Source organism: Uranotaenia lowii, chromosome 2 (assembly GCF_029784155.1).
Source record: "Uranotaenia lowii strain MFRU-FL chromosome 2, ASM2978415v1, whole genome shotgun sequence".
NCBI classification, from domain to species: Eukaryota; Metazoa; Arthropoda; class Insecta; order Diptera; family Culicidae; genus Uranotaenia; species Uranotaenia lowii.
In genome coordinates this window covers 113,768,676-113,791,478 of record NC_073692.1, presented here as the reverse complement: position 1 = coordinate 113,791,478, position 22,803 = coordinate 113,768,676, and the positions used below count along the sequence as shown (strand labels likewise).

Sequence of the window (22,803 nt, the reverse complement as noted above, 5' to 3'; positions counted from 1 at the left end):
TTCGTTAAATGGAAAAGTTGATGAAACACCAACCACTTAGCAAAAAAGCCATAAATTTTAAGTTCATTAAAAACCATGCATTAAAAGCAATGTTGAATACATTCATGTAATTTATTAATAGATATAGGCTTTTTTCATTACGAATCATGGGGGCCGAGCGATTCGATTTCAATCGAAAATTTTAAGCAAATACGGAACTTCTAAAACTTTTTTCGCAGAACCTAATATTACAATATTACAATGTATTGAAAGAAGTTGATAATTGATTAAAACATTCAATTTTATTATGTAACTAGCTGATCCCATACGAACTACGTTTCGCTTTCAACTTGGAATATATCATGAACAGTTTGTATGAATAGCAAATCGCCAAGCATTTTCCAGTTGCAATTCCGAATGCATTTTTAAGCAATAATTGCAATAATGTTGAACACGTTTTATGTGCGTTCACTTTTTCTGTCGTTTACTACTAAATTTGAAACCAAGAATCCATTGACCGTGCCAAAACACCCCCGTTTATGAATTTTCGTTTCGATGCGACACAAACTCACGTGATTATTGGAAAGCAAATTTGACAGTTAATATGATCCCTTTTTTTGTCGTTTGATACAAATATTGAAACAGAAATCAATTGACACGGTTTTCCGAGCTTTGATCCCTGAAATCGATTGCCCTTCCTTCAAAACTCCCGTGTACTAATTTTCAAACCGATTCATTGCATAATAACGTCAATATCGCAAAAAAAAAACAGTGAATAGATAATATGGACGTCCTCTTTGGAAGACCCCTGATCCAAAATTGTATAATTTAAATCAATTGTTCGTCCTTAATAATTTCTATGTACAAATTTTCATCTCAATCCGATGCATAATAACGTCAATATAACAAAAAAATTACAAAAGTAATATGGATGACCCCTTTTTCCGGTCCCTTACATAAAATTTTATACCTGAAATCTTTAGCACATCATTCAAAATTATCGTGTACCAATTTTCATCTTAATCCGATGTATAATAACGTCAATATCGCTAATATAGCGAACAGTTAAAATGGGAGGTCGTCCCTGACTCACTTGCCCCTTATTCAAAATTTAATACTTGTAATCGATTGCGTGTCCCTCAAAATATCCGAACGCAAATTTTCTTCTTAATCCGATGAATAATAACTCCAAATTCACATAAATATTGAAAAGTTGATATGGACGACCCCTTTTGCTGACCCCTTACACTGAATTCGATACCTGGAATCGATTGCTTGTCATTTGAAACTCTTGTGTACAAATTTTCATCTGAATCCGATGTATAATAACGCCAGTATCACAAAAATAGCGAACAGTGAATATGGACGACCCCTTTGGCTGGCCTCTTACACAAAATTTGATATCGGCAATCGATTGTCCGTCTCTAAAACCATCCGAGCGCAAATTTTTATCTCAATCCGATGAACACTAACGTCAATATCACTAAAATATTAAAAAGTTAATATGGACGACCCCTTTTGCCGACCCCTGACCCAAAATTCAATACCTGAAATCGATTTCCCATCTCTCAAAACCCCCATGTGCAGATTTTCATCACGATCCGACAAAAAATAACGTGATAAACGCGAAAACAATATTTGTCTTGTATGGACGACCCCCTTCAGAAGGGGTCATCCGAAAATCCGAAAACATTTTTCATCATTCCTGGTCCTAATGAGCAACCATGCCAAATTTCAGCTCTCTAGCTCTTAAGACGGCTGAGTCTATAAAGGACAAACAAACAAACAAACAAACAAACAAACCCACAGAAATTGCTTTTTATATATATAGATGTTAATTTTTTTTTATGCAGATATTTCTTAAATGACTTAAACCTATTTTCAAAAGTTCTTTCAATAACGAAAGCTGATAAAAAGTTGGATATTAGATTCAGGATACCAAATTAAATAAAAATTAGATTTCAACTGTTTGCACCTCAAAAAATGTCAATTTTGTGGCCTTGTGTAATTTATCGAAACCTTTTCAAATGTTAATTGAGCATTTGAAAATAATAGAAACACAAAATAAAATTGAGTATAAAATTGGTTCTCATCTCAGGTTCAGATCTTATATCATCATAATGTTTGTAATGAAACTATTTTTTGTAAATCGAAATTTTAAGTGAGGGAGAGAGGGGTAACGTGGACTATTCTACATATCTCAGATGTGTATTGAAAAAAAATCTCAATCCAAATAGCATCGTTTTCGTCTTGCGTAAGCATAGATACATATATTTCTATATGTTATTGACTTATGTACGCATCATATACTTCACTTCTTAAACTATTTAGCATAAAAAATACTTTCCCAATTAAACAAGCATCCGAAAATTCTTTTGGAGGGAAATTCATAACAAAAATATACTTATGGTCTTAGTTTTGTCATGCTCTATCGCATGGAAAAGCAATTTTTCAGAAATAGCCAATTAGTCACTAAAACGCAAAGAATTTGCAAATCATCTCTTGTTAGAAATCATGGACCAAAATATAGGTGTTTTTAAACGCATTCATAACTTTAAATTAAGGTTGCCAGAATTTTTTCCACTCCCATCCGGGCCTAGCAATTCCGGACATTTTTTCAAAAAAACCTAGCAAAATCCGGGCATGGATTACAATTTTTAAAATCCAAAAACCGGGCAAAAACCGGGCAAAGTGTAGGTGTTATTAAATATAAAAGCAAAAAAAAAATGCTAAAAAAATGAAATTGATATTTTATTAATGTAATTGCAGACTTCCAAGAAGTTTTTGGAACACTTAAATATTTAAAGGTTTATAAAAGTAAATCAGCGAAATTATTTGAAACAACCGTTGAAAAATTCCATACCGTTAATCGATTTTGCTGAAACTTACTCAAAAACTTTGATTTTTTTTTTGTTTTCTTTGTGAAAATTGTGAAAAAATCCGGGCAATATCCGGACTTTTTTCACAATATCCGGGCAACCGGGCCGGACCGGACTTTTTCGAAATTTTGCATCAAATATCCAGGCAAACCCGGATAAATCCGGGCAATCTGGCAAGCTTACTTTAAATACATTTTACCTGTCTGTAAAGTTTTCTTTGCCAAATGAAATGAAAAATATTCTTTTTATTTTATTTAATACTAAAGAGACGAAAACTAATCGTATATAAGAAGTTTTGCTAAAACATTCGCAAGTTTTTCGAAACTAGTCGATCATAAACAACTATCTTTTTTATTTCATCATCTGAAATTGCTAAAAAATACCAAAATGAATTATGAAAATTTCAGTTTTGGGTCAACTCATAAAATTTGCATGTTATTTGGTTCAAATTCAAATTGGTGGTCCACAATTCCCCACCATTTTTCAAAACCCAATAAAATATTATAATAAAGAAGTTATTGAGCATAGAAAAAAGTTGCTAATGATTTCTAATTCTCGCATATACAAAAATTATATTTAAAAAAAATCTATTTTTTTTCCAAACTTGTATTGAAATCCAAGCAAGAGTAGTTATTGATGGAAAAATGGAGAATTTTAGTTTTCAAGAATCTCTCAGTGACTTTTCTGCAGAGTAAAGCTTTTGATCGTATGTGTGATATTGCAGTTTGAATGAAAGAAGTTCAAAAAATCTATTTTTCATAGAATTTCAAATACTTCAGTAAGGTTTAATGTCGTCAGATAATAGATCCAAAACAATCAAATCTTCCAATATAAAATTTTGAAGGAACAATGACATTGGAGTAAAACATTAGAAAAATTTTGTGTTGAAGATATTCTTGTGTGCACACCAACTTTTTTTGATATTTTTTGACTGTTAATAAATAATTTGTACAAGTTGGCGATTTTCCACTTGATGAAAAAGCATTGCTGAATACACTCAAGTATTTTTTTAAGGGGGGAGTCTAACTGGTAAAAAAACACATCGAGGAAGAATGACCTTAATGGGTTAAATTCCTATAAAAAAGGAAAAAAAAAAAAAAAAAAAGTAAAAAAACACCATTTTCAAAAATTTTTTCTAGAGCTATCGTTCAAACAAATGTATTCAAATTTTTGCATTATTCAAAGCATTGTTAAAAGAATATTTAATATTTTTTTTTCGTAGAAAAATATTAAATTTTTGTGGCTGTTTGAAGAAAAAATTACGATTTTTCACGAAAAAATCCGCCATTTTTTATCTGGAAAATCTCCCTAAAGTAAAAAAAAAGAAAATCGTTGGGGTTGGGTATTTTATGTGTAGAAAATATGTTCCAAGTTTAAAAAGAATCGGTGAAATAGTTTTCAAATGACGATGTCCACTGACTTTAAAATGTGCTTTCGAGAAAAACGCGTTTGAAGTTTCTGCTCTCTCTCCTATAATTTCTACAGTTTTGCTTCGATTGACTCGAAAATTTGACTTAACATTTTTGAAATGTTTCACAACAAGAAATTAAAAAAAAAAATCGATTTTTTGAAAGTGTTAGACCTTACTTCCCCCTTAATAGATATAGACTTTTTTCATGACGAATTATCGGGGCCGAGCGATTCGACTTTAATCGAAAATTTTCAAATTTATGTTAGTATGAAATCATTATTCTAAATTCATTTCAACATTTTTCTGTCGAATTTTATGATTTTGTTAGCATTAACAGAAAGCATTAAAACAAAGAAAAGCGTTTGGGGGGATTACTGAGTTCGTCTACCATTATGGCAGAGTGCGCCAATAATTCATTTTACTACGTGAATTCAAAACCATATGTCACAAAAGATAGTTTTAAAAGTGAAAAATTTGTGATAGCAAATAAATTTGCAAGCGTAAGTTTATCATGCGAAGTACCGTAAAACGGGGAAACTTTGATCACCGGGGTAAATTTGACTAACAAGAAATTTTTCCAAATTATCTTCAATAACTCAGACTTTAGGTTGAATTTTCGAATACTGTTTTCTACGTTTGAAAGCCTATTAATTGAGTATCAAACAGGCAAAATTTGGTTTGTATTTGATTTTTTTTTATGTTAGTAAAAAATCTAATTTCAAAATCTTAAAATATCTTTTTTTTCAAGGCTCACAAAAAACAGCTCTCCTGATGATACCAAATGGCATTTAGAAGTAAACGGGTTGTTTAATGTGAAAGAACAACTTTTTCTTTGTATATGAGCAGATATAGTGCTAATTTTATAGTTATTTAATAATAAATTTTTGATATTAAAAAAATAAGGACATTTTCTTAGAGTAAGCCTGTATTGGACAAATGGATACCCAAGCAACCAAAGGTCGGATAACATTCCTCTATCAGGTTTGATCAGCTTAATCGAGTTTGCTAATACGACTTCCTCTCAGCTCAATTTTTAAGTAGTAAAACGAACTTTAAAGTTGAAAAAATGTTCGCATAAATCACCAAACAACTTCTAACCAGCTTCAAAATCCACTTTATAAGCAGCATAAAAAATCGCAAAAATTATTTTTTTCCTTCAATTGCTTTCTCAAGGCCGCTGAGCTAATTTGATTCATATTTATCAACCATATTTGTTACTAACTCACATTACATTTAAAAAACATGTTCTTACCAAGCCTCGAACTCGAACTCACCGCTTGAAAGTCGAGATCCATACTTGTTGCCCTATATGAACATCATGAGTAGGCAACGATTTTACTCGATGTGATGATTTTCTTTAAAATGATTTTCAGATTCTTAATTTCTACTTAATTCCTACTTTCAAGTTGTTAAAAAGTTCTTCCGGAACCAAATGTGTACTTCACATTGTGTTTATTTATGCAAACACGTGTTTAACTTCGAAAAAAGTAGATTTAAGCCTTTAAATCTACTTCAAAGTTTCTATAATGCGAAGTTGCTTTTAAAAGCATGTTGGAACTAATTAAAAACTTCCAAGTTTACAAAATAGTACAACAGATTTTGAAAAAAATGAGAAGTACGCAACAAGTAGATTGTTTTTCTCCATACAAACTTTAAAGTTCCTAAAAAGTAGAAACAGAATCCTAAGCAGAACCTTAAAGCTTTTTTTGAGTATTGGCTGAACTTGATAAAGAATGAAGTTCCATGGACCTCGAAAAAACATTTTGAACAGCAAAAAAGTTCCACAGAACTTTTGTATAGCAATATATGAACTTATTAGTTCGTTCCTTAAGTGATATTCGAACTTTTGGTTGCTTGGGTAGGAACTATATCAAATCGTTAACTTCGAAGAAAAAAATGAAAATGGAAATATTGAGAGGGCCTAGCTAGGAGAATGTAGCAAAGTTTCATCTGTATTTTGAAGCTCAAAATATTTAGCAATTATGATAATTTTTGCCCCTAAATGTAGGCAGCATTATAATTCATTTTTCGATTATAAATATTTTTAAAATAAAACGATAAAAATTAAGGTTAAATTGACAAATTAGCATTTGTAAATATTATGAAAGTGTTGTGTATCCTTTATGATTAAGAAAACTCGTTAAAACCGTCAGAATAGAGGCTGATCAATTTTACCCCAAAGCATCAGATTCTGAACAGAGACGAAAACGATTTTTAAATCAAATTTAAAGAGGTCAAATAAATGTTTGCATCCATGTTTTACGTTCATAGGAGTCCAGTACTGGTTTTAAAAATATAAAACAAGCCTCATTCCCCTTAACAGAAAAAAAAATATTCGAAATATATTGATAAAAGTGATCAATATTATCCTGGATTACGGTTCCCAATTAAATTGGAAAGTTATTTTTCCGCTCTAAAACAAATGCTACATGAATTAAGACGAATCAGAAGGATACGACGGAGGTGGGTGCACGTCCCCTATACGCGAGCAAAATTTTACTCATGCTGAGAACGTAATAACAAATACATAATTGAATGGAAAGAGATATTCTTTGAAGAGATCCATGTTAAGACGAATTTGATGTGTCCATGCAAATAGACGTGAGACGGGGTAACGTGGGCCAATCTCAATATCTCAGCTGTGTGCTGAGATAAAAATCTCAATCTAACTGTCATCGTCGTCGCTTTGCGTAAGCATGTTTTTCCATATGTTGTTGACCCAAATACGCATCATATGCTTCTTTTATTTTACTAGCCTAGAAAAACGTACTTACATAATTGAATAAGCACTCGCAAATTGCATCCGTTGGAGACCAAAAGTACATAACAAAAATATGCTCATACGCTTATGATCTTAATTTTGTCATGTTCTTTCACGTAAAAAGAGAAATTTTTGATGAAACATCAATAAGTCACACAAACGCAACCAATTTGCAAATCATAGCTTGTGCGATAGAGACGAACAAAAATCCTATACCTATAAGAAATTTTGCCGAAACGTTCGCGAGCTAGGAACTAGAAACTATTCGATCGTACACAACTCTCTTTTTTATTTCCTCATCTGAAATGGCTATAGAAAAAATAAATGAATTATGAAATTTCCGTTTTGGGTCAACTCATAAACTTTGCACGTAATCTTGTTAATTTGGATTTGGTGGCCCACGTTTACCCACAGTTTTTCAAAATAAAAATAAAAAACTTTTTTTTAATCAGGAATTTTTGTTTATTTTTTAAAAAATAAACAAAAATTCCTAATGATACCTAAAAAATATTGAAAATTTTTCCATTTATTTTTATCTTTTTATCTTTTAAAATAAAGAAAATATGAAGCAAAGAAAAAAAAGCCCATTATACCCCACTCTCCCCTTTGAAATTTGTGTTTTTGCTTGCCAGGAATTTGTTACTCTTAGAAGCACAACTCTTTCTACAAAATTGATCAAAACACTTTCGGTTGCTCAAAAATACTAAATTTGTAAAACTTGTTCCAGCGACTATTAGATATAGACACGGAATGCTGAATTTCGGAAATTATCGGCTTAGATTTCTTCGCAGTCGTTAATGTGTTGAGAATCATCTTGCAAATTATTCAGCTTAAGTTGTTTCAAACAAGGTCAGTGCTAGAGCATCATTGCTGTTGTTCGACCTTTTTTTTACAACCGACGAGTGCCAATCGGAAGTGGCGTATTACCTACTATACAGACCACAGACTGTTGCTGCAGCGGCGGAGGTGGCATCTTGTAATAACTCCCCCAAGGGTTATTCCTTGGTCCGTTTAGAAGCTGGTTGAGCCAGCTGACGGTTCTGCGGTAGAGCTTTCGACAACCCGACAACTGTTGGTTCGGTTTGGTTTGCTTTGGTCTGACCAAGAACGAGGTCATCCTCATTCTGCTCACATATACGGTCACTCATACCCTCACCATCTTCGCACCAACGCACGGTGCCAAACATTTGCAGAGCTATTAATTAGTAATTTTAAGTAATTTATGAGCTGCAAATCCCGCATCAACATTCCCGAAATGCCGCAGACCGGCTAACAAGTTTGTTAACAATGAACGATGAATGTTTTGCTTCCGGTGTGGTGAGAACAGGCAGTGTGGTTGTGGGTGTGGAGGAATGAGAAGGTGAGACACACGTGAGCTGGTCAAATTCTAATCGAAAGGATACCCCCAAGGTTTGATTCAATGCCATTTTCGTTTTGGAGAAGGTCGCTTTTGTATGGACAATGTAATTGTTTCCTGCAACAAGGGCACTAATTTGTGCCTTTGTTGTTGCTACCTAAACAATTGAAAGAATTGGGAGGTATGATGTCTAATGTAATGGAATGTTGTACTGTTTGAAAAATGACCATCAATTTGTAGGACAATGATCAAGAATACTCTGTTTTCCAGGTGAGCATATCAAATTCAGCTGTGGCGACTTAATTTAACATTTAAGTATTGTTAGTTATTACAATTTTTTCCGTGCTTTCAGAGGAAAATTAATTGACTATATTCAGCGATTTTGAAAAAAGTGCTCGTTTCTAAATACGACAAATTCACAAAGTTTTGAATACATACCTTTAAAAATCACAGATTCAAAGTTTCGTTTTTTGTTCAGATCTGTTTTACAGATCGACAATAATATCTAAAAATTGATGGACCAACTTATTAAGAACTGCAACGATTCCCGAAGCTTTTAATTTATGTATCTAAACTAGGATGACTGAAACAAAATTTATTTGTCTTAAAATCATTTTTCAATCACTGAGTAGGTGTCGGAAGTTGATCCGGGAAAACCCATAGGCCACCGCTTCTCTTCACTGCCTCCTCTCCCTGGTCTTTAATTTCATCCTCCCAAACTACCCGCTCGATCCAGTCGATGTAGCTGGCCACTTGGGTGTAAACCGACTCCGAACGTCCCACTCCACAGGTTCCACCGGTTGAAGTCACTCCGACCACGTGATACATACAGGTTTCCAGGGCCGAAACAACCTGGATGGGTCCCCCAGAATCGCCCTGGCACGTGTCTTTCCGCCCTTTGAGGCTTCCGACGCACAGCTGCTCCCCGATTATGCCTTGCTTGAACTTCCGATCGAACTCCAGCTTCTGCTCGCATCCGGATCGAGCAAGCACGTCAAGGTTGACCTTCATCAGCACCGACGAAGCATTTATGGCTGCAATGCAAAATTATCTTCATTAATTTTTTTGTTTATACTGTGCATTGCGCAACGCATTCGAGGTCATTTTATAGAAGTAGGTAACTACTTTTTTCGTTAGTTGGGCCCCCGAGGGAAAAAAAAGTTTAACATTTCTTTAATCATATTAGGGACGAATGCCTCCTGTGGAGTTAAAATCCCTTAAAAAATTACTTTAATCATACAACTTCAATTTCAACAAAACTATGAAAAGAAATCAAAGCTATAAAACCAGAATGAAAACTTGAAACATAACAACTAAAGGGGCCTCCGTGAAATAATTTCTAGAATAGTTTTTCTCTAATATAAGTTAAGGGGAGCCCTAGAGTAAGCAGTGAAGGAGCTCTACCGCATTTTGCGAGCTGAGAATTTCAAAATCTTGATGTTGAATTTCAAAATTTTGAACTTCAACCCTAAATCTGGAAAAAAGTATTGTAAACCGAATTCGAAAAAAAATTTTTAACAAATAAGAACAAGATGAGGCATAACCCCTTTATTTTTCTTTTTTTTTATTATCGTAACATGTCAGTCAGGATATGTACAGAACAGGTAAAATGATAAAAAAACATCTCCTAATTTTCATAACATGCAAACGTCTTGCACAATAATAGACACATTCCACCGTGACGTGAAATCGCTTTTCCGGACTTTTCTGCACTTTTATCATTCTAGAAGTCAACCAATTAACTTGAAAAAGAAAAAAATTGTAGCAAACAGTCGCAAATTGAATTTCCTTCAAAATGAATATAATTTGGTCATTTTAAAATTGAAGTTGTTTTAGTTGTGATTTATTAATTTTGTGACGTGAATTCACGCTTGAATTAACCATTTCGGACTTTAGTACATACATCTTTGATTTCCTGTACTCTCTGTGGAAATAGAATATCGGTGTCTTCGAATGAGTTGTAAAAAAACAATTACCCACAATTTGAGTACGGAGCCTCTCGATTGAACAACAACGAACGAAGTTATGCTTATTTGAAGTTGTGACGTGAATTCACTCAGTTCCAACAGAACATGGTAGTTGACTGAATTCACGTCACAAAATATAAAGTTATATTGAACCATTCTTTGGAGTCTTCAAATTTTATGTACACTTTCAAAAACGATATTTTGTTGTTCCGAATTTTATGATGATAAATTTTCAGTATCTGCACCTAACTTTTTCCTTTTTTTGGTTGGCACTTGAATAGCTACATATTGAGGGATCATATGTTAAAATTACTACTGTCTGCATTATAAGATTCACCAAAAAAAAAAACTTTATTTTTTTCAATCTTTCTGTATTTTAATTTAAAAATAATGAACTTTTTAAAAAAAATCAACTAAATTATACTCGATTTGTAAAAATTCGAGCATCTGGAGGCTCAACACAGCTTTCAGAGCACATTTTTCATATAAAATTAAACAAAAAAAATCAAATTTTGTGACGTGAATTCACTCATTCGCGCTGTTGTAACTCAGCTAGATTTCAACCGATTTATATAAATTTTAGAGTTTCAGAATCGTCTTATCATTTTCAAAGAAAATCTTTTTTTAATTTAAAAAAATCAGAGTTTTCTCGTAAAATTAAAAACTTCCCTGTTTTTGTGACGTGAATTCACTCATTTGCGACTGTTTTTGTTCGCTTTTCAAACCAACTACATTGGATATAAACAAATTCTTTTTTCTACATATGGATGGCCGTGTTTTTTGGCTTCTGAACATACATCATAAATCATCCATATATTAAAATTAATGATTTTGTAAAAGTTGTCAAAAACACCAATATTTCAACAAAAAAAACTGTTTTTCAAAATCATCTAAAACATGTGTAAAAAATTTTTTTTTCTCTTTTTTACGTTGGTTTTGTGTGATTTAAATTATCAAAATTATAGACAATTTTGAGAGACACTTTTCAGTGTTTTTGTTTTTACATTAACTTTTTATGTTATGTATGTTTACTACACTAGAATAGCAGCTTATTTCGCCAAAACTGGCTCACAGTGCTAAGAGAAACAGAAAAGCATTATAATAAACATTTCAAAATTTTTCCTGGGCAGTATACGGGTTAATACCGAATATTATTTATTATAACTTTACACTTTTCAAACATTATAATTGAAATTTCCGTTGGTTTAATGTTTAATGTTTAATGTTTATTGTTAGGAGTACGTGAGCCTGTCAGTTATAAACTATAGTTCAGGTTAAGGATAAGGTATAAGGATAAGGTTTCCGTTGGTTTATAAATTCTACACCCTTTCCCTCTAAGTTTTTGAAAATAAAATCATTAAAAAAAACTATAGTTGCCTAAATTGAACCAATCGACAGCACAGAGTTCCTTGAGACTTGAAATTTGTATTGAAACATTTTCTTCTGATTTAACCAGGATTTAATCATCCATTGAAGTAAATATCCTAAATTCAGCATATCATTTTTCAAATGATCACTCTCAAATTATCATTAATACGATCTTATAGTTGAGTTGCTAATATCATTGAGTTATTTTCTTAACATGAATATTTCTATGTTTCTAATGTTATCTTTTTCAAGATTCAATTCATTTAGATTTTCATGTGTTTTGTTGTTTCTTCAGTTACTGAAGTTCAATTTCATGGTTTTTCTGATTTTTGAGATCTCAGGATCTTTGTTAGTGGTACTAAAATCATTTGGATTCCTTATCTGACCTTTTCAATGATAACTGTTCCTGTGTTTTAAACATTTGATCTCTATTCTGATTTTTTTTTCAATCGATCATTTTTGCACTTATACCCTTTGGCTTTGAGGGCACCGGAAGAAACTTTTGTCACATTTAGAAAAACAATTTGATGACAAATTTTTTAATCTGATGAGAATCATATTCATAAACATCTCATGAAAAGGTTTATTTGTGTGTTTCAAAGATATAAAATTTTAATTCACATTTGGTGCAATTCTGCTTTCTGGCTCTGATTGTAACTTCGATTTTTTTAAATTTAATTCATATTTTTTTTCTCAAAACTTGATTTGAAATTATGATTGAAAAACTTTATTTTTGATTCTGAGTTTTACCTGATTCTTAGTTTAGAATTTAAAACTATTATATATTATTTGAATTTAATAATTTTGTTTATATTTTTGATTTTGTATTCTATGATTCAAATCTTCATGATACTTCCAATTGTTAGGTAAGGTTTGTTGCCCTACTTTGGACCCTCTAAGCGGTGGTTCATATGAACCCATGTTCTCCCCATACATGGACGGGTGTTTTGTGGTTTTTAGAAAACTCATTCGTAGTTGACGGTCTTATCTGCAAGTTTCAATGAAAATTTTCATCCTTGACTTTAATGTTTTTGATAGATTTACAAAGATATGGATGATCAAAATTTCTAACTTGAATCCACTGTTCCTATTTTGGTACTGGACTTGTACCCTTTATTTACAAAAGAGGAAATTGATATTTGTTCTAGCCTTATGAAAAAAAACTGCTCACATAGATAGGTACTTGCAAACATAGCAGAATTCTGACAACAAACTTCCGTAACTCAACGTAGCGTTCATGCAAAGAGCTGTAAAATTTTGGTACAACCACTTCATTGTATTTCGCTTTTAACAAAGAATCGCACTGCAGCTCTGTTAACTCTAGTTGCCAATTATAAGCAGCATTTTCAGGAGCAAACGTAAATGAAGATACAACCAACGAAAATTCTTGCTCGTATGAATTAAAGTCACGAAAACGGCTTTTGAATGCATCTAGTAACGATTCTAGGTGAAGTACGTATTTACAAAATGATGCAGCCTCATTTAATCTTTTCAGTTCTTGACACGTAAAGAAGTGCACAAGGTTTTCTTTGAAAATTTGGTAGATCCATAGCCGTAACTTCGCTTGAAATTTTTTTACATCATCACAAGCAGTTAAGATTTTTTTTTCTTTTCCTTGAAGTTTTAAGTTCAAATCCTGCAGGTGGCCAGTGAGTTCAGTGTAAGTGCAAAAATGATCATTTTTGAGTTAATCACTCTAAACGATTAGTTGTATAAAAATCATTATTTAGTGCTTACTTCAGATTTTTATAGTTTTACTTTCATACTTTTTTGAACGGAGAAACACTACAACTTCCCAAAAAGTATATGGAAAATTGCACAACAAAGAAACTTTGAAGCGTGCTATCTCGAAAGAAGCTTTTGTTCACTTATACCCTTTGGCTCTGAAGGCCTCATATGATGTGATAGCAATTGTTTACAAAAACTGAACATTATTTATTGACGTCAAGTTTCAAATTTAAAATCGACCTCTGAATCCTAATAGAAGTCAAAAAATATCTGCGAAGAGCAGTTTATTGTTCAAATTATAGAAAAAGATAATTTGATGAACAGGCTGAAGACATTTAAAAAAAACAGTTTTTTTTTCATTTTACATTATTTCAAAAACTGCTTTGATCAGATTTTTCGGATTTTTTTTTAAATTCAGTGACCGATATGGTATTAAAAATGACTCTCAATTAACGAATTAAAAATATGGTTAACTAGAGTTATTAAAAATGCTGTTAATACTCACGTATTCGGATAGGTTTGAGATAATATGAAGACTCCAGCGGTGGGATATGTTTTTGTTCAATTTCGGTGCAACCAACACACTTACCGCAAAATTAACTGAACGTTAGACAAGTGGTCAGTGAAATAAAGTTATTCAGAGCTACAAATTTAATCACGGAAATTTTTTGATTATTCAGGATGTGCTTTTTTACAATGAGTAATGCTGATATTCACGCTTACGTACATCTTCAATTTAAAAGATATCACAATATGTCTGTTGTTCCTTCGGTAAAACAAAAATAATAGAACCAAAATACTTGGAAGATATTTATGTTGTTTACGCTATGAATGTTTACACACAATCTTACACGGAAGCGGGAATCACCTCAAACTATGGTTCAGAGCAACAATGTTAAGCGTGTTTTTCTGAGAGGAAATTTGAACATCGAAAAACATTTGCATTAAATTGAAAACGTTACATTCAACTTTAGTTTTTTGCAGTAATATTTTACATAAAATCAGTGGTGTTTTTTTTGGGACAATTCTAGACGGGTCTATGCGGGCCGCATGTGGCCCTCAAACCCCCAGTTTGACATGCCTGGCCTAGATCTAAAATACCAATAAAAAGTTAGATTTCTCGAAAAAACATGAATTATATAATTAATTTTTTTTTCGATAAAAAAAATGATACCCGTTAATTTCTGATATGAATATCACTACCTTTTTCGCACATTTCTCAGCAGCATGATAGTAAGAAGGTTTTTTGTGTTTACTTGTAGTTTATTTAGCTTAAGCTGACAAAGAATGTTGGAAATGCTCAATATAGTTTCTAAATTATTCCCCTCATGAAAATTTACACCTTAATTTATTGATTAGTATTGAAAAAAATGATGTAAGATCTGAAAATTGAACATCATGCCCAAAAGTGTCCTTTATTTGGACCCTGTACTTATTTTCCGAATTTTCCAATAATTTTCTATAATTTTAAGCAAAATAGATGATATAGTTTATATTCATCACAGCAATGGTAGTTTTCTTTTAAAAAAAATGCTTGCCCTGATCAATAATGTGATTTATTCTTAATCTCTCTGATTTATCTAAAGGCTTCCCACTGATTGAGCTGTCTGTTTTACTACTAAAGAGAAATTACTTTTTTTTTAAACGTTGAACATTTTATCAGAATTTCTTTATATGGCGAAAAGCAGTATGATAGGATAGAGAAAGAATAACAGTTCATTATTTGCATAGGAGTGTCTTGAAGGATGGCAAACGAAATAAATTAATTTCGATTTTCGGCATTTTAGGACTAAAGTAGGCTCTAGGTCTAAGGTAGGAGAACTCAGGTATCAGGTATCAGAAAAGGGGTAGGCTTGATAGCGGCACGTTATCCAAACAAACGGGAAAATTGTGCCTAGCCTTTTTTTTACAGATTTCATCATATACCTGAGAAACCTAAAAACCATAAAAGGATTAGAAAATAAATAAATATTTAGGGCATAAAGCCGATCCACGTAGGAATTTTGAAGCATTGAAGCTTATAACCACATTGGGTGAAAAATGACAGATTGTTATTTTAGTTTAAATTCTTAGAATGAGATACACTTATATCAGGATAGGCGGGAGTACGTAAAAGCTTTCTAGCAATCGAAAAACAGGCATATATGAGCTAAAAGAATCATACAATATTGATTCACAACTACAAAATTCAGGAGATTTGAGTTTACAATGATCAGAAAATGTTCTAACCAGGATGCTACAATGAGGGCAAATAAACGATGTTATAATTGGCATTTAGCCTGTCCACATAGGGATTTTTAAGCAATGAAGCTTTTTTCAATCAAAGTATTGGAAATAAGGACTTTTTTTTAACATCCTTTGTTAAATTCTGACATACATTAAAAAAAATGAAGTCGGGCAAAAGAGGGACATGTACACACTAAGTGGAAGGCAAATATAGGTACAATAGTACCTCTGAATCATAGCTTAACCATACAGGAGATTCAGAACACAAAGTCTTGATTTTATATATTTTTATTTAACTGACCAGTTAGCGCTCTGGTTAGACGACTACAATGAGCTTCTGTGACGCCAAATTTAAAACAAGCGATATTAACACTGCACGAAGCTGTAGCAGTGGATTCCAGAACCAGGATTGACGTATGATACGAAATATCAGAGTACGATATTAAAGGAGCTTTGACTCTTCTTTACACTATAACCATTCTAAAGCTAAGGGAATATGTGTCAATACGAGAGAAGTGACATATATTAGGTGAAACAGATATGACTGTCGACATGCGATACAAGTTTTGATCAAAAACTTGATTTAATAGGGAATATTGAGGCCTTTTGGCAACCTAAAAGAAATTTTCTTTTGAAATTTTTTTTCCACGGAATCGATATTTGTACGGCTTAAATGATTGAATAACCATGACGCAATTTTAAAAATTAAATATCTTTATATGAACGGACATTTACCTCCACACAATTCGGTTACCAATCCAAAGATAGAAGGGACTGAATACTTGTCCATTATAAGGAAAATACACTAATTTTGCGCTTGACGTAACAGATATAACTGATGTAATTTAGAACATATTCTTCTATGATTTCAGAAGCAATGGGACCGTAAGCGATGCGTTTGCGATTCACATTTGAACACTTGTGAAGAGATTTTATTGAACGGAGTTATTCGGAGAGCAAAGAGATTTGTTAAATGAAAAATCATATTCCAAATTGGTAAAACGAGAAAATATGGAAGAATACAGCTTGTGCAAATGCATGTACTACATATGCACTATTGGCATACCCTTCTCGAGAGAAAATACGTACAAAGGTCAAAAAATACTAGCAAGAATTTAAAACTGATTCAGATTCAAAACATTTCCTTCCAATGTTTTGAACTTGAAAAACTTCTGAACTCTGCATGCAATAATTAACCTTGACCTATTTTCTCCCCCGCCCAGATACAGCCTCATTGATTTCCAATAGACAGAAATATGAGATAAACGTATCTGAGAAGTACTGGATAAGTCGCCTCGTACGACATGGACCAGTATCCCAGTGGCAGTATTCTTTAGGCCGCTGCCACACAGCGGATAAAGAATAACAGTTCATTATTTGCATAGGAGTGTCTTGAAGGATGGCAAACGAAATAAATTAATTTCGATTTTCGGCATTTTAGGACTAAAGTAGGCTCTAGGTCTAAGGTAGGAGAACTCACCCTAAATGTTTCTTTGTTTTTTTCCGGTATTTTCAACCCTTAGCATGATTCATCCCTAATTACCCTAAAAATTTCTCGATGCAGCACAAACCAGACGATCAATAATGAAATGAAAATCATTCAAAATATCTATCCGGTCATTGCTCTTAACCAGTGAATTTTAGATGGCTTAGAAAATAAAATATTAAACAGTTAGTGATTGTGTATCGTGAACTCTGCGGAAATTCGCTTTTGAATATTAAAATAAAGTTTAGGTAATGATGTAGAATAAACTGATTCAAAAAAAACTTTGGCAGGTGTCTGAAAATCATAAAAAGTGAAAAATATTTTTTTTTACATTTTGCTAAATACATTTTGCTTTTTTTTTAGTACTTTTTTCCTATGGTCTATTCGTCTATCATTTCAAATCTAAAATTCTCACCGATAAAGCCGCTCAAAAGTTTCCAAAGCCAAATTCACGTCATATTCTAATCTTAAAAAAAAACACATACGTATAGGATCTCAATGAAACGTCATGTTTATTTGAAATGATCTAAATTCTACTTAAGACTAAAGCGTACATCTTTCAAGGATATGATGGCTAGCATCACTAATGCTAAAACCACCAGCCCACAGAAAGAGTACTATGTATGCCGTGATCGAGACTCGATCTCATGACCTCTGGCTAGGAAAACTTAAACGCTATCCTCTAGGCCACGGTCGGCGGTGAAACGAGAATAAACTCACGATCAAATTATAAAAAAATGATGCCGTATTTAAAAATTGGTGCATTTTTAATCATTTTATAAACTGTTGTTTCATTTCGATCTCTAGTTCTTGTTTGTGCATTTTTTTTTAGTCCTTAACTTAGTTTTTACGATACCATGCCATACATTCAAAACATTGTTTTAAAGATTTACGATACCTGTAAAAATAAGAATAATAAATAAATCTGAATAACCTTCAAAAGGATTTAATTTTTTTTTGACAGAGGCTTGATTTTAGAAACTAAACTGTGAAAAAAATCGAACCCAAAATCTAAATAAAATTTGAAGCTGTAGGTCCAGTGACCTGAAATAATAATTTTTTGCACTTTGTATTTAAACTTTCTCAGTCATTCAAAACTGCCGTCATATTAGACCGGAGCTATCTGTGTGAAGTGATATTTGACAAAACCCTATTCTGCTCTTGAGTGTCGATATTACACTATTGGAAGTTTGGCTGTTTGTCACTTTATTTGGGTGCATCCAAATAATACAATTCTTTTGGGGACCCTCAATCATTTCTTGAAATCTTAAATTTTGTATCATTACGCCTAGGAAAAGAACTTCAAAATCAGACCTTGAGTGTCGATTGGACTCTCCTCGCTCAAAACCGATATACATATCTATCTATCTTGTTTCTCAACCATTTTTTTTTTAATTTACAGTGTTGACATAAAGCTCAAAAAACAGCTACTTTTGAATATTCGTCAAAATTTCTGTGTTTCGTATTTTATCAATCTAAAAAACACGAAAATGGGCCAAATTACTCCAACTTCCCAAATCTGTTTCCAAAATTTATCTGATATGATTTCAAAAATTTTTTTTTGGTTCATTGATTGAAAAGTACGATTTGAACACCATTTTTTACATTTTTGTTGTCATGATTTTAAAAATTGAAGAAAAAAAATGTTCCTATGTGCAACGTAAAGCTCTAACTTCAGCTCTCTTGGACAATAAGTGAATCTTTTTTAAACAGTCTTTTTCGAAGCATGTTTTTTAAGATTTTTTTCTTATACTTTGAATAACGGAAAAATGTAGTTAAAGGTCTTAAAACTTTATTTTGGCTCATTCATGATTTTTTGTAGAATTTCAAAGTTTACATGAGTAAAATTGAACTTCTAGGTTTGTATGGGAAAATAGAAAACTATCATAATTTCGGTTTCTTCTGTGGAACCGAGCCTGCTTATTGGTTTTGTGGAAACAAACACAATTTGTCCACTGAACAACTTTTTCGAAGACCATAACTTCGTAGCTTATTAGACAGAAAAGCTGTATTTTTCAATTCCTATTGGCAAACTACTGTTAAACAGCTAATAACATTTTTGCCCAATTGAATACGAAACTACTGTCTTAGACAAAGTTGATCAGCGAAAATTTTTCTTTGGAATGTTTGTAAATTGGCACCAAAATCATGAGCAGGCACGTTTCCCCAGAAGAAACCAAAATTATGTTTATTTTTATTGTTCAATATAGAATATTAAATTTGTCCATACATACCATAAATTTCAAATTAACTCATTTAAACGTAACTTTAAAATTCTTCAAAAAATCATGCATAAAATTGATATCAAAGCGGAGCTTTCAAGATCCCAGGGTTTGACGAATTAAAAAATGATGCAAAATCAACTTACTCTACTGTACGGGTTAAAATGACTCAAGAGTTTGCTTGCGTTTCCATGGCTGCAAATATTGATCGATTTTGATGATTTTTTATTCGTTGTTTAGATCATTGATTATAATTTCTCTATTTTGAAAAAAATAGTTCCAATATCTCAATGATAAAATAAAAATAATCCAAATGTTTTACCAGATAACCTGTAGATGATTCCAAATGCTAAAAGTCTTGCATAAAATCTCTTTTCAGAATGCTAACTATTTTGGATTGGTTTCATATATTGCGCTGATTTTATAATATTTTAAATTCTTAAGAATAAATCTATTAATGGATGTATAAAAATTTAGGGCCTGGAGAAAGTTTTAGCCATTATACCGGAGCTTTGTTGCGTTGCGTTGCGTTTGTTGAATTATTTTTTTTTCGTAAATTTTACTATCACTCTAATAGAACATACCTGGTTTCTCAAAAATCTTAGTTCTTCAGTATATTGTACCGAAACTCCAAAGGTGACCAATCTGAGTAACAATTCAGCTTTGAGTTACAATTAGTTTGAAAAATGACATAAAAGTGGTGAGTTTCGTTACAATATGCTTAAGAACTGAGTTTTTTTTTTTTTTTGAGACACCAAGTAAGTGGTATAAAAATGAAAATTAAATTAACGAAAAAACTAAAATTTGGATTTAGAAATTCGATTCATTTGTAAACGTTGCATGTGTAAATTTGGATTTTGTTTCATAGAAGTGCCGGAAATTGTTGAGAACTATTTTAGTGATGCTACGAACGAGCTGATAATTTTTTGAAGATAAACATATTTTTGTAAAACATGTGAAAGTTGAACTATAGTTAAATCCGTTTGTACTTGATTTGTACGAAAACTAGACAAACTTACAAAAATTGTATCTAGAGTCTTATCATTCGAAAAATAAAAAAAACAAGGATACCTACCCTTTTCAAGAAAGTGAAAAAAATCAGTTAAAATTTTCGAAAATTTTTCGATTTTTCCCATGGGTCTTGATTGAGTTAAAATAAAACAAAATGACAGAATAATGAGCGCAAACAGATAGAACTAGCTCAATCATTTTCATTAAAGTTTGGTCTACATTTTACTCATGGTTCACCACTGTAAATTATTTTATTTTTGATGCACCACATTAAAAAATAGATTTCCTGAAGGTGAAAACGTTCCTAATTTATGAGATGAGATACAAAAATCCCTGGATTTGTTTTGAAACTTATCAAGTGTACTTAAAATAGCGAACTGTGCTGTTCTATGGGAGTTTTTAGTTATCGTACAATTTAAATCGAAGGTCTCAGATTTTCCCTAAAATTTCACCACAGCATAAACATTTTATGAATAAATCTACTCATAGCGACTTCTGCCAGTTTTTTTGCATTCAACAGTTATTTTCATTTAAGGTTGAATAAAATATTCAGGATTTTTTTAACAAAGCTTTCAATCGCTTATATCTCTAAATTTATCATCGATATTTTAGTAAAAAAAATTCCAAAATGCATAGAAATAGTGATGAAATTATCAAAACACTTACGGGCCTCATTCGGGCCTCAGAAAACGAATAAATACAATTTAAATTGGTTCGAAAATACTGTTTGTATTTTGGAGTTTTAAATTATATTATGAAAGCAAATTAAAAAATCTTAAAAAAATGCTCATAAAACATTAAAACTATGCTTTGGTGACACTTTGGAAATAAAAGCTTCCTGGCACCTATTTTTTGATAATTGAAAAAAACGCCTTTTGGCTCAGAATGATAAAAAAAATATCATTGGAATGACGCTTCTTACCGAAATCGGTGAATCCAAAACCGGTTGCCAGCACCGTCGTTATGTTCAATGGGACAGTTGTCCACAGACAGGCCGGCCGTATGGCTGGACTGAATTCGACCGGCCACGTTAGTCGAACCAGTGCCAAATCGTTGTACGATAGCTTCACCTTGTAATCGGGATGTTTGATAAACTCGGCCACATCGTAGTTGATGTCGATATCCGATTCCTCCCAAAGATCATGCGCTCCCAATCGAACCACGGCAGGAGTTCCGCAATGAGCCGCAGTCATCACAAATTTGTCGCTTATTAGCGATCCTCCACATTGCCAGTGATAGTCGGTGGTTGAGTTTGCCTTCAGATAGCCGAGAACGGCTTGATGCGGAAACTCTCCACGCCCAGCGGCTTCGCCATTAACGATCAAGTCTACCGACTGGGTACAGTTGACCGAATGAAATTCTGACACCGTAGAGTCAAGAGTCAGTGGCCCTCCGTAAGAAGTTTCCGTATTGGCCTTGATGTATTCCTGACATTCTGTGAATCATACAAAATATTAATTAAATTTGTAATGTCTCTTTAAACCATAAACACAAACTCACTTTTCTCAGCTAGTCGTAAACCTGAAAACCACAGGAAATAAAATCAAAACATTAGCTTCTCAGAACCCACCATCATTAAGTAAGCAGCCGGGTGACTCACCTTGAGTCGGCGAAGCTACGCTTAGTAGCAACAGCAGCAACAGAAGCAGATAAGCTGCGTCAACTCTCAGCCGGAGCCATCGTTCAGCCACACGAGAGAGCCGCATCACAGCCACATCTGATCAGATCTACTGACCGGTTTCGACTAATGACGTTCTAACGGTTGAGCGATGGAGTTAGTGTAGATCGAGGAACTTTGAATGATTAGAATCGGCTGCAGTTTGGGTTTCAGTTCAACGGAGAAGATCAGGCGCTGCGCTCTATAAGTCTGTGAGAGTTTGAATGTTCTTTAGTCTCTCCGCATTCCTAATTGGTATCTTAATATTCAAATAATTGTCTCAATGTTCAAATATCGCACCTTCACTTTTGTGTAACTGAAACTGTACCTTTGAACGATTTTATACCGATTGGCAAAAGCCGTTTGGCATAATACCGTTTGAGATAATGGTCGTTTGGCATAAAATAAAAGGGAATCTGTTTACTTTTGGCTTGTTTGAATGGTTTAATAAAATGTTACTAAATAAATAAAGACGAAACGCAATTGACTTATAAAAACCTAATTAATAACTTAAAAAATATTTAACTAAACTAATTAATAAATAACAATAAGAGATAATAAATAAATAATTTGAAAAATATGTAAATAAATATAGAACAAAATGAAAAACAAAACAAGAGTACTAATCTAATTGAATAAATAAATAAAAAACAAAAAACTAATAATTGAAAAAATTAAAAAACTATGTATATCACTACCTAGATTTGCAGCAATGGCAGCGAGGAAATCGCTCTCCGACATCTAATTTGGA

General features: G+C 32.5%; 2 protein-coding genes across 2 annotated transcripts in view; one reads left to right on the top strand and one right to left on the bottom strand.

Moving 5' to 3' along the window:
* Positions 1-22,803, top strand: part of LOC129741790 (opioid-binding protein/cell adhesion molecule homolog) — a 404,129-nt gene that overhangs the window by 352,499 nt on the left and 28,827 nt on the right. The window lies entirely within an intron of this gene.
* Positions 8,963-22,153, bottom strand: LOC129744710 (serine protease snake-like). Its single transcript, XM_055737377.1, has 4 exons — positions 21,996-22,153; positions 21,896-21,916; positions 21,318-21,830; positions 8,963-9,421 (listed from the first exon to the last, which is right to left on the bottom strand). Exons 1-4 carry the CDS (start codon positions 22,099-22,101, stop codon positions 9,009-9,011), a joined length of 1,053 nt encoding a protein of 350 aa, XP_055593352.1. The 5' UTR covers positions 22,102-22,153; the 3' UTR covers positions 8,963-9,008.

Excerpts from the sequence above, each read along its gene's own strand:
- LOC129744710 (XM_055737377.1), bottom strand. The coding sequence starts at position 22,101 with ATGCGGCTCTCTCGTGTGGCTGAACGATGGCTCCGGCTGAGAGTTGAC. Across the intron at positions 21,917-21,995 it reads CGTAGCTTCGCCGACTCAAG|GTTTACGACTAGCTGAGAAA; the intron begins GTGAGTCACCCG and ends TGTGGTTTTCAG. Across the intron at positions 9,422-21,317 it reads TTTTGGATTCACCGATTTCG|CCATAAATGCTTCGTCGGTG; the intron begins GTAAGAAGCGTC and ends TTTGCATTGCAG.